This window comes from Apus apus, chromosome 3, assembly GCF_020740795.1.
Source record: "Apus apus isolate bApuApu2 chromosome 3, bApuApu2.pri.cur, whole genome shotgun sequence".
NCBI lineage: Eukaryota > Metazoa > Chordata > Aves > Apodiformes > Apodidae > Apus > Apus apus.
The window spans coordinates 87432806-87449386 of NC_067284.1; the positions used below are offsets into that span (position 1 = coordinate 87432806).

Sequence of the window (16581 nt, forward strand, 5' to 3'; positions counted from 1 at the left end):
ACCCTCCTTTCCAAAACTCTAAAGTAAGATTCCCAAAGGCTTCAGCAGACGTAGACTCTAAAATATAATAGCTGTCCAAAGTGCTGTTTTCTACCACTAACATGGAAAAAAAGCCAGTCAGATGGGGAAAGGGTATTAAGAATCTGTGGGAGAGTTAAAGGAGGAACACGGGAGACAAGGTCAGCTCTCAGCTTCCCTTACAACTGTAATCTAACCCTTTCCCCAAGACCAGTCACTATAGAAGCCTTTTCAGGACAGTGTCTATAGGAGAAGCAGAAGGCCCAGTCTGCACAGAGGCAAAAGCAACCTGTAATGGAAAACCAAAGTCCCCAAAAGCCACAGTACAAACAGTCAAGGCACTTTGTGTCACCTATTTTATTCACATATGCAAGTTGACACTACACTATTAAATATAGACAATACAGAAGCATTAAAAACAAATACTGTTTAAAAACTTTAAAAAACACATATTGCTTCAAGCTTAGATGGTATTTCCCTATAGTTTTAAAGTGAATTCAGTGCTAACGATAGCTGAGGCAGCTTCCCATTCACTTGTACCCCTAATGTTATGGGGGCTACTGTCAAGGTGTTGAATCAGGCTCCATGTATGGCTTTGCTGCTGAGTGCACTAACTGAGCTGAAACACCCAGGTTACCCATGCATACGGCCCTCAGATTACTGTACTAGGGACCAAAAGCTAGCAAAAGAAGTCAGAGAGGCCTTTTTAGTTCAGTGGCACTGCACTATACCATTAAAAAAGCAAACAGATTCCCCTACATGTTAAAAATTTAATTTAAATATGCATTTGCTACCCAGATAAAATTCTTACCAAAAATCCAGGTCTGTCCCTCAGCTTTGTTATGTTTGGCTCTCACTTCAATTGTCTCAGCTTCCAGTGAAAAAGTCTGTAAGTCATAGTTGCAAAGACATGACAGCAGTGACTGAACAGGCATGCTACTGTATTTTACAGGGGACATTCTTAAGCAGTTTTCATTGTAACATTTTACATTGTAAACACTAGTCTTCACAACACTATAGTCAAATTGCAGCATGACACATTGTAAAAGTCTTGTTTCACTTACCTAAGTACTTTCAAAAACAAAAAGAAACAGTAATTTTAATGAAGATTTTGGACAACTGAGTGTTTACCATGTTCTTACAAAGTTTTACTGCTAAAGCAGGAGTGAGAAGTGTTCATCACTTGGCTGAATTCAAGAGTCCATGCAAGACAAAGAAAAGAACTTCCTTATTAGAGTGACATTTACTAGGTTTTCCCTTTTTAATGAGTCCAATTTCATGCAAAAAAAAGCCACCTCCTGTGAAAATTGATGGAATATAGTTAAAGCTTTGACATTTGAAAAGTTCTGCTTTCCAAGTCAATTGGCTTTTCATCTGTTAAGATCAAAACACTACAATAATGGTTTTCCAGTATTTGGCATGTACAACTTGCAGTCATCAGATATCTAAGCAAACCTACTAGCTTTTTTTATAAGTCAAACAATGCCCAAATGCAGGAAGGCTACCTGATTTGCAGAAAAATTTACCCCCTATTTCAGGCATTATATTATTTAAACTAAGATAGTACCAACGTAGCACCCAGGACTATTTTTAGCTGCAGACTATTTGAAAAAGCATGACAGTGACTCACATGACCCAATTAGTGTCTACTGCTGTCTTGGTAGGCAACAGCTCTTGTGACCAGACAAGGATAAGAACTAGATCATTTCCTCAGTACCCAGTAGTCTTGATGCTGTTGAAGATTCTCATGCTGTGCTGACACCTGAATAAGACTGAGATGTTTTAGATTTGGTACCTAGCATCCAATGCAGACGACATTTAAGCCTTCTATAATTATTTGAAAGATGAACATCTAACAGGAGATTCATCTTATCCAACAACGGGTACTTAAGGCAGGCACATGTCATCTTGGCTGCTGCATTCTCAGTGGGAGGAGAGAACTGTAGAAGCTGTCTTCGAAAGCACAGCAAGATGAAACCTGCCCTACACAACCAAGGAAACTGTTCAATGTGAGAAAATACAGTGAGAGCACTGTATTATCCAGCTGCTGTAGTTACATAAAAGCCCACACACCCAAAGGTGTATATGGTACTCTGGGCAGCAGGAACAGGCAGAGCTTGCATTCAATAAGGCTGTTCAACACTACTGAGTCAGTGCTTTGATACTGTTGTTCAAAGCTCAGGTGGATGTCTGAATTGAAACAGCATCAGAAGCAACTTTAGCAGATTTACAGCAGCTATTTTAAAAGGAAAACACAGCATAAAAGGAAATTAAAGGAATCTCATATGGAATAAAGGCATCCTCTGGAATAGCTTGCCTCAGTTTTGGACACTGCTCTAAAGTTCTAGTAACTGCTAGCCTGTGGTTTACTTAGAAGTTGGAACACAGTGATTTTGCTCTATTTAAAACATACTCATACTTTGCATTCCCAGACTTAAAAGCTGTAAGGTCTCTACTAAGTAGCCTGAACAAGAGTTGTATTTGTATAGCTCTACACTTAAAAGGTGGATAAAAATCAGATAATTCCATGGATTCTAGGACATTTTAGCAAAATTAAAACTGAGATTAATGAAAACCTTTACTAATGTAATTCCCACTAGGAGGCAGCAGTGCTTGGTCCCTTTGCATGACTACTTTCTTTCAGTAACAGACTTTTCACCAAGCATATAACTGTTACAGTAGTAATTCTGGAGTCCTGCTTACTCACAGAGATTGTGGAATGAAGCTAAGACTAGTGCAGGTTTCTGCTGCAGAAGTGCAAGTGTGCTTTCTGTGAAAAGGTGTCCAGTCTGTAAAACACAAGCTTCAAAACAACTGAACTGAGATACCCAACATAGTGAAAAACACAACACATCTGAAAAAAAACAAGTTCACAACTACAGCAATTATCTGCCTAAAGCTTAGGTATTGAACTGAAGAAATTTACAGCTTGAAGGAAACAAAGCAGACAAGCACTGAGGATCTCACAAACTCCATTATATATTCCTGTTTACTAAAGAGTATACCTCTCCTCCCTCTTCTAGCCCTCATCCCCACAGTGAGGAGTCCTGCACCAATTCTGAGAGACAGAAAGCTTCTCAGGACTTCACCTACAAATTTTATCAACACAATTTTCAAATGTAAAATCTTTAACAGTATGCTTGTACCATACCACCAATGGAATGCATACTGCACTGACCCCCACTGAGCATAATATATAGTCTTAAGTGTTAAAAATAGACTTCATTGGACAGCAGGAGCCAGCCCTCTCCTTCAATAAACTGGCATTTACAGGATTAAGCATAGAGGAAGTGTGACCACAAGCTTAAAGTGGTACAACTTGATACTGGTAGAACAAGCAACTGCTTACTGAGCAGCAGCTATCAGATAATGATTGTCTACATCAGTTATTTGGTACAACAGGCACAGCAACACAATCCTGTAGCTGTTTCTTGCCCTGAAAATTAATAGTTTATTCTAATGTCTTTAGAAACAGCCATAAAAGTTACCAGCAAATTCTCTAATCAAACAAGGTTTTTTGAAAGTTTCTACATCCAGGAAATACTTGGTATTTGCCTGCCTAAAACATTTATATTTATTAGTGCTGTTTACCAGACCCACTGGCTTTCCTGTTGCCTGTCTCAATATACTTATTTTGGTAAAATAATTTAATCAAAGAGTACTACAAATGCAAAGGCACCTCCATCACACTTTTAAAGCCTTTCCCCAGTATCACCTCCCCATTACTTAGGACTTTTTAAATAAGGGATAACAGAATATTTGTAACCAAGATCAAAAAAGTGTTTTCTTTGCCTCCCTGTGTGCTAAGGTTCCCCCCTCCCACCCCCAAAACAAGTCAACTGAAGCATTAGAAAGATTCCCAAAAGGGGAATTGTTTAAAAGTTTGGGTAGCTATAAAAGCCTCTTCAAATGTTAGGGCTCCAACAATACACCCCACTGTGAGGTAGGTAGCCAAGATAAAAACATTGTAACAAGTATTTATCAGCTGGAAACTCCCTATAAAAACCTTGCATAAGTAGTTTGGTTCCTTGCACTAGTGTCCTGATAGGCGTAACTTCTTTTGAAGATGCTGAAGAGAATCCAAATTCACCGAGCTCTTGCTGAGTAGCATCTCATATACTCTGTCATCCACGGGTTATCTGGTGGGGAGGGCTTTATCCGCCAAGCTGTCTCTGCTTCTGCTGATTGTACTCTCCTCTGAGACAGCTTCCTTTTCTCCACTTGTCTCCTGTTCTTTGCTCGTAGAGCGGATTCATGAATCTGAAAGACCAGAGTTAGAATTACAGCAGGAAAACAGCCTAGAAATGCCCTCTGGAATGCTGAGGATCGCTTGGTATTTGTCCCAGTCCCTATCCTGAAGCAGCAAGGGTTGCTAACAAGAAGCTTTTACTTACTTCATTTACTGAAGCAGAAGCACAGACATTGTGAGTTTTTTGACTTCCAGTATCTGTCTGTCTTTCTCCCCACCCATAAAGAGCAAATGGATGTTTATTCTCCTTTGGTGGATCTGTCTTTTGAGGACTTTTGGCTGATCTTCGATCATTACGACTGGACAAGGCACTTCGGCTTGAACGTTGTCCTGTACGGCTGGTTTTGTCAGCTTCCTTTACAGAAGCGTGTTCTACAGCTTTTTCTTGCTCTTCACTCTGCTGCTTTTCTTGATCTTCTTTTTCTTTCTCTAAAGGAAAAAAAAAAAAGAGATAGTTACGCTTTAGCCCCCCAGTGACAACATAGTAAAGTCTGATTTGCACAGCCTCTCTTCATACAGCATTGAAGCTGTGCTTTTTCTAGAAATGGAAGAAGTCATTACTTCCTTGGCAACAGAAGTACACCTTGCTTAAATGCCTTCTCTCTCTTCAGTGACTACATTATTTCCAAGCCCATCCCTGTGTACATCAGCTTGCACATATTTAAATACATCTTTCACTAGTCAGGCTACAGATAACCAATAGTTGCAGCCAGTAACGTAAAGACTGTTTCCAGTGATCTTACGTCTTCACTACTTCATCCTTCCGTCTTTCAGACAGCAAACAGATGGACTGCTGAATGCCAGGTAGGTGCTGCCAGGCAGTCAGAGATGAAGTCTGATAAGATTATGTGCAATAATTAATCCTCTCATTATAAGCTTCCACTGAAAGAAAAATTATTCTTTTTCATGCGTCCTGATTATACGTACATCTTGATTATGGTTTTCTGTTAAGGGAGGAGAGAAGAGTATGAAGCAAAAAAGAAAGTGATAGACATCATCCCTGCTGTCTGCTCTGTGAAGTAAAGTACCACACTCCACAGGCTCATTTCCCCACCACATGCTTTTTAAACCTTCTGTAACAAGGGTCCAGCATTTGTCCTCCAGGCATTGGGTATGTAGAGTAGGGTTTGTGAGGGAGAATTTAAAGTCTATATAATTGTTAATTTGCAGGTGTAGATCAACACTGAAGGCAAAACCAGCATTATCTAAGACATTAAATAATAACACAGGGAATCAACTGTTTCACAAGATAAAATCTTATTGCATTAGAGGGTTATGGGGGAAGTAATTTTCCTTTGTCTGTGGTGCCTCACAGATAGCAGTTCTTGACCTTTCTTGCATATTAGATGTTGTATACAAAAGTTTGGGTCTTAAGACTTCAGATGGAGGAAGCCATTATCTGGTATAGCGCTGCAATACTTCATACATCTAAGAAAGGCTGGTAAGAAAGTAATGCCTTACAAAAAAGTTAAGGTGTTTTGGACAAGCCTGTTTTATAACATCATTAAATATAGTCAAGTGAACATCCATGGATAACAATCACCAACAAGAAAAGAATGGCCAAACATTTTTCTCACCCTTTGGGATCTGTAAGGTGTTACAAACTGGTGACAAGTTTGACAAGGGGTCTTGAACTATTTGGTTAAAACTAATCTAAACTCATATCTTTATCAATAATATAGACAAGGGGATCAAGTGCACCCTCAGTAAGTTTGCAGACAGCACCGAGTTGGGAGGGAGTGTTGATATTCCTGGGGGTAGGAAAGCTCTGCAGAAAGATCTCTACAGGCTGGATCAATGGGCTAATTCAACAAAGCCAAGTGTTGGAGCCTGCACAACTCCATGCAGCAGTACAGGCTTGGGGATGAGTAGCTGGAAAGCTCCCAGCAGAAAAGGCCCTGGGGGTACTGGTTGACAACTGGATGAACATAAGCCAGCAGTGTGCCCAGGTGGCCAAGAGCATCCTGTCTTTTATCAGAAATAATGTGGCCAGCAGGACTAGGGTTGTCCCTAGGACTAGCTTGTCCCCCTGTACGTGGCACTGGTGAGGCTGCACCTTGAGTACTGTGTTCAGTTTTGGGCCCTTTACTACAATAAGGACATTGAGGTGCTGGATTGAGTCCAGAGAAGGGCAACGAAGCTGGTGAAGGGACTGGAGAACAACTCCTATAAGGAACATCTGAGAGAACCAGGATTTAGAGTGCAGAAAAAGTCTCTGGTTGGTGTAACAAGTGATAGGACAGAAGGAAACAGCCTCAAGCTCGGTCAGGGGAGGTTTAGATTGCTATTAGGGAAAATTTATTCACCAAAAGGGTTATTGAGTATTGGAACACACTGCCCAGAGAAGTGGTTGAGTCACCATCCCTAGAGGCATTTAAAATACATGTAGATTTGGTGCTTAAGGACATGGTTTAGTGGCAGTGCTGGGTTAACAGTTGGACTTGATCTTAAAAGTCTTTTCCAACCTAAAAGATTCTATGACTCAATAACTATTCTGTGATTCTAATCAAATATATTGCTTACAGTATATGTAATATAAGTACAGTATATGAGTAAATAAGTAAATACACACAACCCTGTTTTAGTTCTCCATCCTACAAATTTTCAACAGCAGTGTACACAAGTTGGAGATGTATGCTAGACATTAAATATGACTCCAAAGCATTGTGAGCACAAGCAGACATTGTGATCAAAAGCCTCTGACTTACAGGCCAATCATGCCTTCTACGTAAAACGCAACTAAATCCTTTTATTAACCTGCCTAGCAGTCCACTAGTGAATTATTCCCAAGTGTCCACCTTTGAGCATTAGATGCTGCATTCTGCTAGACACACAGTGATACATTCAAACTCTGCTGACGCAAACATGCTGAACTTGAAAATTTTCTGCCACACCATCTGTTTCTGGTTGCAATAAGGACCAGCTGCAAGCTACCTCTGCTTCAAGTCTCAGCATTTTCAGCTCCCATCAGCATACACTGATGGAGGGAATTCCTCCACTGGTGTAGAAGGAGTTAATCTAGATTAAGGCTTACTTACAACTATAACAGATTTTATGTACATATCTTCATTAAAAGCCAGAGGAGCTTGCCAATCCTGTGAAAAACTAGCAATCATTCTTGCTAATTGCTAGGATTTCACTAGTCAAGCAAGGACATGCCCAGTCTGACACAGCTTTAATTTTGTTTCTGCATCCATCCAGCTCTGATGAAATGGAAGTTACCTGCCTGGCATACTGGTTAAGCATCCATTTACTCCAGCACTCACTGTGTGTGTGAAGGGTAAATTCATGCAGACTTGCCACATGCCCCAGCATTCCCATACGGCAATGCTCTCTTGCTAGATGTTAGTCTTGCCAGCACCTTTTCTACTTGCTGCCAACCAGCACAGAGGCCCTGGTGCCGGGCCTTGTTCAGGCCAGCCTATACACACCTGCTTACAAGCTGTGTAAAGAAAGAGAACAAGAAGTGGCCAGATGAATTTCACATATGTTAATATTGGGTGCACAAAGTTTCAGGCATTGTAGCCAAGGCTGGATAAAAAGCAAGCAGCAGTGACCTGAACATGGTAAAGGACCTGCTTTGCATGGTGTGCTGGGCTCTGGGACACAGCTTCACCTCTAACAAGGCAGCTCATTCATCACAGCTACAACAGGCAGCACAGAGCTACCCCTTTACAAAATATGAGTCATGCATCTCTACACAGCCCATTCCTGAGAAGGGACTGGCTACATTCCCTTCTGTGTAAGGGGCCATTATCAGAAGGAAGCACCATTTTGAGAAAATATAACACTGAAAAGGGACATATTGCTGTTTATGCTGAAACAAGTGTGCTTTTATTTTGGAAAGCTGTTCCATTCTCCATTCAAAGGAAAATGACATCTTCCTTTGAGTTCATTGGCAGTAGAGGTGGCATTTAGAGACTTCAACATGGGAAAATGGGGACTCTGCAATTGCATCAATACTCTAACTTTAAGATATTATTTCTAGGCAACAGCCATGCCTTGGGATGCTGCTCACTAGGATATAATCCCAGCTGGTGCAGAAATGACTGAGCCAGCTTGTCCTGAAATAGCAATAAAAGCATATGGGTAAATGGCACACAGAGTCCTGCACACAGTCTTACAGTAAATGCTGTATCCCAGGGTGTACTGTAGCACCTTATGAGCTCCTGCTATTAGAGCAGGTATCTCAGTGAGTTCACTCCTACAGTGCATTTATACAGAACTCTGTGAAGACAGAACACAGGTATCTTTTAAATAAAGTATTTAAATAACTGTAAAACTACAGTTCATATCCACACAATTTTATTTGGCACCTCTTTTCACAGGAAGGTAGAAAAGCAGCAGTCAATAGCAGGGAGGGAATGAGACCCAGCTGCTTAGGGAGCCCAACCACCAGCAACACCTACCCATGTCCTTCCTATGCAGTGTGTCAGTTCCAGCAATGGAAACTCAGAACTGCCTGGCTGCAGCATTACAGGGATTAGGCAGGAGAGGGAAAAAGCTAGAAACACTGAAAACCACATCACTGATGCTAAACAGAGCACACTGGACAGGAGGGGATTAAGTGCTTAGCAGGCAGAACAAGGCTGCCAGGCCCACCCAGTATGGCTGTTGAAAGCTCCTGCCTCCAAGAGGTCGCTTAACCCTTGCTGCACCGCCCAGCTTGCATAAACACCTCCCCTCCAGGGCTCAAGCAGGAAAAGCTCAAATGGAGCTTCTCTTCCCTCCCACAGCACTGCATGCTCTACAGGGCAGACCAGGCTCCTATACTAGAGCCTAGATACTAGAAGTATCAACAACCTCCTGGTTAGACTCACAGGGTCCTAGGCGTCAACAGCATTCTCTGTATAGAGATGTTTGCTCCTTATAGCACTACCTCAGGTTCAGGAAAAGCACTTTGTGCTTAAAACTGCCATGGGCAGAACACTGAGTTTTCTCCTTTAGTGCAAACACCTTTCCAAACAGGGCAGGCACATACTTCTAGTGTGGCCTGACTAGAGCTGGGTAGAAAGTAGTTACTACAGCTGAAGCATTGCAATTACAATTCCTTCAAGACAGATCTTTTGTGCAGCAGAATTGAAGCTACCAGCAACACAGTTTAGTTCAAAAAGAAATTACTGACTTGGCTTGAAAGCAAAGCTTGTTTCCAACCAAAAAACTGGAGCAACTTTGAGTCATAGTACTACAAACTGCTGAAGTGGCACTATTGCCTTCTTCACCCACCACAAGCTATTCCTTCCCATATTCTTGAGCCAGCAAATACACCTGCAACCTCATGGCAGACAAGATCAGGAAACAAGTTTGAAATGCAATCTTCTGCTGAGTTGCATTAATCCAGATCAGTCACTTTTCAACTGCTGTGTGACAACTACTTTGATACCAGCTCGTCATTTGCTGCCATTTGAGACCTCAACACAAAAACACTGAAGACAAAATGGCAATAAGGATTGAAAGATGCCTTCATTCTGCGTGTGTGTGCAGCAATATCATTTCACAAGCAACAGGTCTGACAGCAGGGCTGCTGCCAAGAGCTCCTGTCTTTCACTTACCAGCCCACTGGGTTCTGTTGACAGTTTTGAGGATGTGTCAACTGTTCTACAGAACAGTCCCACAAACGGTTACTGCAAGTGAAAGGCCAGAAGGAATTAACCCAAAGTTGCCACCAAGCACACCTTAGCATCACTCAGTTACAACTTCAGCATGAGAGACCGTGACAAAACATGTTTAGTGCGTGTGCTATCTCAGGTGTTCACATCAGTAGTACTTTAAGCCAGCACCACTAAACTTTAAAGGCAAGCTGCACTCACCAGCTTTCTCTCCACACACTAGAAGTTTTTCTTTAGAAACACACATGTTCATCTTAATGAGGAAAAGGAACAGTATCCACACACAACATTATGAATTGGCTTTACCTCAGATACTATGCAATATTAGTGCTGGCCATACATACTTGGCCATAAGCACTGTGGATACCACTCAGTCAGATATCAGGTTTTCAAAGAACAGAGGGAAGCAGCAGTAGCCTGGTAGCAACCAGGATGGTGCAGCATGTGGGTGGATGTCAGATGTAGCAGACAAAAGATGTCATCAGCATGAGCACACTCTTCTACCTCTGCAGCACTTCAGTGTAATTAAGTTCTTCCAGAAAAAAAGCAGTTGAATAAAGGAAGACATACAGAGTGGTAGTTTCTGTTATCTCCTCCACATGTTTTAATTAGCCAGCCAAGCAAAAGAAAAATACATCCTTATAATTGTCCAATATTGAATGAGTTGCTTACATATTGGTGTGCACAGAAATATACAATAAATTTCCACTTAGTCCAGCTGCCTAAGCAGAGTTGTTTACAGTCCTCTTGCTAAGAGCTTGTAATGCTCTTAAATACTGGCAGAACTCAAAAAAACCATTTATCCTAAGCCACTTGCAAAGAAATGAAGGCTATGTGCAGATTTATTTTTTAACCATTTTTCTCCTACTCTAACTCTAAAATGGCAAAGACCTAATAGAATATTTGGCATTCCCTTACAGCATTAAGTTGCATTAAGTATAGACACAATTCCCCAAAACACCATAGACTGACAGGCCACTGTTGCTCCACAGCCCCTTTACCACTGATACAGTAATGAGGACACAACTATGCATGCATTGGATGGTCACACACACCATCACTGACTACAGAAAGCATCTGCATGAGCAGCACATCCACAAACATCAAGCTTTTATCCACTGCCAAAACAGACCCTACCAAATCAGGCTACCAAGTAATGGCAGCCAGACCTCCTCCCAGAGGAGAGGCAAGGAGAACAGTAGGGTGAAGGCCAAGGACAGAGCAAAGTGCCCTGGCCAGCAGCCTTTAGCCTTGGCAACTGCCAGACCCATCTAGACTATAGCAGGCTACCAGCTCTAGACACTGACTCAGTGAGCAGAACTAAATTCTGGTCCCTATCACAACTGCCCAAGATTTGCATGTGTTCAAACGGCATGAGAAAATGTGGGAATGCCAAGTTTAAGCGCAGCTTCCACAGCTTCCAACCTTCCCTTGGTGGAAGCCAGGCCCCAAGGCTGCCCATCAGGACACATTGCCTTTCCCCATTAAACCATTCCCAGCTCTTTTGTGATTCCTTAGTGCTTCTTCTCAGTAAGGTGCTACATAATTACCTCTTTCACACACACTCCCCTGTTTAACTTCCTCAAGGTTCTACAAAGCCTTGCTTGAGGAAAGCAAGAATAGACCCACTGATACTTTTTTACATGCTGGTCAACTGCACAGCTTTGGGGATGTGGAGTGCATCAATTACCTTGGCAGGCAACAGCTGCATGCATACGCATCCCCAACCAGTATGGGGGCTGAATACCCCAGCCATGAGGATTACAGCTGGCTGCAAAACCCCACATTATGAGCATGCTCTGAAACATTGGGCTTCTTGAGCATATGACAGCATAGCTAAAGCTTTTGTATGGTAAAGCTCTCTCACCAGCAGGAAAGTGATTCTGCCTCTCTATTCTGCTCTTGTGATACCACACCTGGATTACTGTGTACAGCTCTGGAGCCCTCAGCACAGGAAAGAAATGGAGCTCTTGGAGAGGGTCCAGAGAAGGGCCATGAAGATGATCTGGAGCACCTCTGCTGTGGAGACAGGCTGAGAGAGTTGGGGTTGTTCAGCCTGGAGAAGAGAAGGCTCCCAGGACACATTATAGCAGCCTTCCAGTACCTGAAGGGGCTACAGGAAAGCTGGGGAGGGGCTTTTCACCTCACCTGAGGAGGGGCAGTGATAGGACAAGGGGGAATGGTTTTAAACTGAAAGAGGGTAGATTTATGTTAGACATCAGGAAGAAATTCTTCACCATGAGGGCAGTAAGGTGCTGGAACAGGTTGTCGAGGGAGGCTGTTGATGCCTTCTCCCTGGAGGTGTTCAAGGCCAGACTGGATGAGGCCTTGTGCAGCCTGGTGTAGTGTGAGGCATTCCTGCTTATAGCAGGGAGGTTGGAACCTGATGATCTTTAAGGTCCCTTCCAACCTCAACCATTCTGTGATTCTGTGAGGCTTTTGTATCATGGTACTCTTAAGGACAATGAATTGCAGTTTAGCCTTGAGTATCAGAATACAGATTCTGATAATCTCAGGCCTCAAGGGACATTGAAACCGATTAGCTCCCCAGCTCCAAACAAGTACATATAACTGCAGAACAACCTCCTGGCAGCATGAGGCTTAACAGGATTTTACCTGTTACTATACAACAGATACACAGCTGATTCAATATACATTGCAAAACATCAATCAACAGCTGCCAGGTAAAGTTTTATTTAATTATAAATAAGAGACAATATCCTCACTTGGGAAGCTTGACAGTGTCGTTATCTATTTACCCACACTGCGTAGTTAAATCTTGATGCATTAAAAGGCAAGATGTGCTACCAGACAGCAGAATTATTATCAGCTCTGCACCTGCATAGGCCTGCAGAGCTGTCCGCGCTCAGCTGCCAACCCGAGGCCGAACCTGAGGCAGCACTAAGAACCGAACGACGGGAGAGAGATGACGTGTGCAGACCCAGAAACGCAACCACATTGAGCGCCGGCCCCGGCACACAGACCAGCTCTCCGCAGGCTCCGCTGCTGCTGCTTTTGCCGGAGCACCTGCTTATATAACGGCAGAGATGCTCCGCTCCCATGGCAACAGTTTACATAAGCGCTGTGACTCAGGGTGCGAGTTGCCACCGCTTCCCCCTAGAAAGAGACGCCCCCGATGCCGCGGCTCTCCCAGGCCCGGCAAGGGCCCGGCGGGCAGCAGCTCGCCGCCTGCAGCCGGGACGGGCGAGCACCCGGGGGGTCCCTGCGGCCGCCGGGGACGGCAGGTTTCACCGCCAGGCCCTCGCCGCTCCGGCTCTCCCACCACCCCCCCCGCCCCCCGCTCCGCCACCGCCCGCCGCGCTCCCCAGACCTCCCCCCCCCCCGCCGCCATTGCCGCTGCCTACCGGGGCCCTCCGCTCCCGCCTCGCTCGGCGCCGCCGCCGCCTCCTCCTCCTCCTCCTGCGCGGCCGCGGGGCCGTCGTTGCCCGGCGGCGAGGGCGACCCGCCGGCGCTGGTGGCGGCGCCGCTGCCGCTGCCCTGCTCCCAGCCGTCCCACAGCCACGGCCGGTGCGCCTGCTCCAGCAGGCGGCGGCTGAGCCGGTAGTGCAGCAGCTCCAGGTAGCAGGCGCCGCACGACTCCCACTTGGGCTCCTTGAAGCGCTTCATGTACTCCGTCTTCACGCGCCGCGCCGGCACCACCATGGCGGGGCCGGGACCGGGACCGGGAAGCGGGACCAGGCTCGCGAGCCGCGCCCGCCCCCTCCCGCTGCAACGTTTAAACCCGAAGAGCGGCGCCCGGCCCCGCCCCCCCCGCCCCGCGCCAATCACGGCGCAGCACCGGCCTGTGGCGTCACCGCCGCGCGGGCCGTCACGCGGGGGGGGCCGGACGGAGGTGACACCGCCCGGGGGGAGTCGCGGCGCGTCGGCCCTCGGCGGGGGGAGCCGCGCCCTGCGCCCCGATCCTGCCCTGCCCCGCCCCGCCCCGCCCCGCCCTACCCGTCCGGTCCCTGCCGCCCCGCCGCGGGCCGGGGCGCGGGAGGGCCCCCCCACGCCTGGCACCCGCTGCACCCCCCGCTGCGGAGGCTGCGGGCACAGCCCGGCTCCCGCCGGCGGAGGGTGCGGTGCGTCGGCGTTCGCGCGTTTGCAGCAACAACAACTCGTGTTCCGCGCAACACGGCGGCAGGGGCAGTGGCCGATTTAAGCGGCCATTCTGCAAGACAGAACGAGGTGGGCAGCAGCGGGGGGGCTGCCGAGGCACAGGGACCTCTCTCCGGTTCGCGTTCGTCTGCTGTAAAAACGCGTCTCCAGGAAGTTCGGGGTTCGCCTCGTCCGGCCCTGCGTCCTGGGGCCGCGGGCTCTGGGGAAACGCAGCGCTTCGGAGGAAAGGGCAGCGAGCGGCGAGGGGCTCCGGCCTCGCCCCCCGGCCCCCCGCTCCCAGACACGGCCCCGCACCCCATCTCCGCCCGGCCCCGGGCTGGTTTCTGGGCATTTCTTTCTCTTCCAGGCACCGTACCCGAATCCCGTCGCTGCGGGATAGGACTGCCCGGGGGGGGACGTGCTGCGGTGCCATCGCCGCCGCATCGCCCAGACCTCACCCTCCCGGGAGGAGGCGGCGCGATCCCCCCGTCCAGCCCGGCCCTCGGGGCTGCGGGGGCCCCGCCTGGGGGACCCGCGTTGTTCCCCTGCCGGGCGCGGGGCTCCGCACCGCCGCGCTCCCGCCGACACACGGGGGCACTGACGGATCTTCCGGAGCAGCTGCGGGAAAGCACTTTCCTTTTTTCTTTTTTTTAATATGGAGGCGAACGGTATTTTTTCCTTGTCTTGTCTTGTGCCTCCCTTAACTGATACAAACAATAATTAAAAAAAAAAAAAAAAATGCTAACTGACATGGATTCCAGGATGGAGAACGCTGGCCTTAGACAGGTCAGTGGAACAAAAGTGCTGGTGGCTTTTATGTGAGAGGCCCGCGGTTCTGCACAGCACCTCTGCCTGTGCAGCAGACTGATGCAGGCCCCGGTGCAGCTCACAGAACCGAACTGCTTTAGTCTGAACGATACTCAGACCGAGTAGAATACAGCTCTCTGGTTTTGCACCAGTTGCGGCTTCGCAAGCCCGTGGTGCCCTGGGGCAGAAGGGCGGGGGGGTTAGGCAAATGTGTTCCCTGGCCTTTGCAGAAACACTGGGATATTCCCCTCCAGCCCTCACCCCCCCACACACAGCCTTTGGGGAAATCCAGTCCCCCACCCCTGGCTCCAATTCAGGAAAACCAGGAGAGGCCAATTGCACCGACTTCCAGGGCCTGGTGCCTCAGCAACTACTCTGTACAGCTGCATTCATCAACCTATTCAGCTCCATTTTAAAACCAGCTAGAGCTTCTCCAGCTCCCTTAGGCTCTGCCAGCTGCTCTCGGGTAGGCAGGATGGAGCTCCAAGGCAGGATACCTACCAGGAATACAGGCACAGAAGTAGCACCCCTGACGTGCCTACCATCACACAACAGCTTCAAAAATGAGTGAGGAGCTCCGAGTGCACCTGCTCGCCATGTTGTGCCCTATCCAAGACAGATGTGCAGGAGTCTTGGTTATGTGCTTCACTTGAAGAAAACCAGGCAGATGCAGATGCAGCAGTTTTCCCCCTCTCAGTGCTATCCCAGGAATTACATTTGGGAGCTGCCTCACGTGCTCATTATCCGTGCTGAGGGCTCTCGTGGCAGCTGGGTGGGTTGTCCCTGCTGCCTTCTCCTGTTGCCTTTAGTGGTACCTCTATGGTCCCATTGCGGTCCAGCCATGCCCTCAGCACCACCTGCTGTAACAGAGGGTGTTTCTTGGTAAATAACAGGTGAAAATTGGTATAAAAACATCTGTAACAGAAGACAGCACCAGAGAAAGCTGCTGTAGCAATGCTGGCTAGAAACGAGCAGATTACTCAGTAACTAACTGGGACTCTGGTTTCTTACTCTAATACTCTGTTCAGTCTGTATGAGCAGATGACATTTATGAATTTTATATTAATGGGCAGAGTTTAGGGTTTGCAGCATTTTCTTTCCTTCTAGAAAGTGTTATTTTGTACAAAATGTCATTTTGAGCCAATCTGCACAGTTTTTGCCTGGCAGTTGTGGTTATGAAGAGGCAGCTGCTGTTCCCAGGTAGCATTTCAGAGCAGGAATTGATGATTTTTCCTTCCCAAAGAACTTCTGTCCCTAGTTTAGGAAGACACAGCTATACCAGAGGTACATGGATACTCTCTCATTACTTCCTTTCCTGACAGAGAATAAAAGGTACACTTTCTGCAGCTCCAAACTCTTTCTGGGGTGCCCAAAAACATGCTGTCCGGTCATTAACCTGTGCCTCATTTTTTTCTCTGAACTCTTCACTCATCAGGCATCTACCCCATGTATCAGCCTGCAAGATGTCAGCACTTTGTGAATAACATAGTATTGTTACTAGCAGCCTCCACCTGTCCTCTACATTGTACCATACTGTTTTTAAGGCATCTAACCCCTGGGGACAATCCGGTAGCTCTGGGGGAGAATGTTGAGACTGTCCTGGGTGAAGGATGACTCCTCCCTCACCCCTCTGGCAGGAGCCAAGCAGTTCCATATGTGCCAGACAAGAATCATTGCCCGTCCTCAACTCAGCAGCTCTGGATGTTCTCAGTGTAGCTATATAAACATTATTATGTTTTCAATCCTAATGAGTTTTGGCTTCAATACCTCATGGCAGAGATTTCCAAGGGCTGAGAGTAG

At 46.6% G+C, this 16581-nt stretch overlaps 1 protein-coding gene and 1 long non-coding RNA gene across 2 annotated transcripts; one reads left to right on the top strand and one right to left on the bottom strand.

Annotated features, from left to right (window-relative positions):
* Positions 1–360: 360 nt before the first annotated feature.
* On the bottom strand, positions 361–13558 carry CCSAP (centriole, cilia and spindle associated protein). Its single transcript, XM_051615181.1, has 3 exons — positions 13242–13558; positions 4413–4696; positions 361–4278 (listed from the first exon to the last, which is right to left on the bottom strand). Exons 1-3 carry the CDS (start codon positions 13537–13539, stop codon positions 4105–4107), a joined length of 756 nt encoding a protein of 251 aa, XP_051471141.1. The 5' UTR covers positions 13540–13558; the 3' UTR covers positions 361–4104.
* A 297-nt stretch (positions 13559–13855) lies between these two features.
* LOC127382756 (uncharacterized) lies at positions 13856–14719 on the top strand. The gene is made up of 2 exons (XR_007889050.1): positions 13856–14064; positions 14342–14719. It is a non-coding gene; the product is annotated as an uncharacterized LOC127382756 (long non-coding RNA).
* The last annotated feature ends 1862 nt before the right edge of the window (positions 14720–16581 follow it).

What these genes read in the sequence shown, in the direction of transcription:
- CCSAP (XM_051615181.1), bottom strand. Translation starts at nt 13,539, where the DNA reads ATGGTGGTGCCGGCGCGGCGCGTGAAGACGGAGTACATGAAGCGCTTC. An exon ending in GGCGGGAGCGGAGGGCCCCG is followed by an intron (nt 4,697 to 13,241) that starts GTAGGCAGCGGC and finishes TTTTTCCTTTAG; the next exon opens with AGAAAGAAAAAGAAGATCAA. An exon ending in CTTCTGCTTCAGTAAATGAA is followed by an intron (nt 4,279 to 4,412) that starts GTAAGTAAAAGC and finishes CTGGTCTTTCAG; the next exon opens with ATTCATGAATCCGCTCTACG.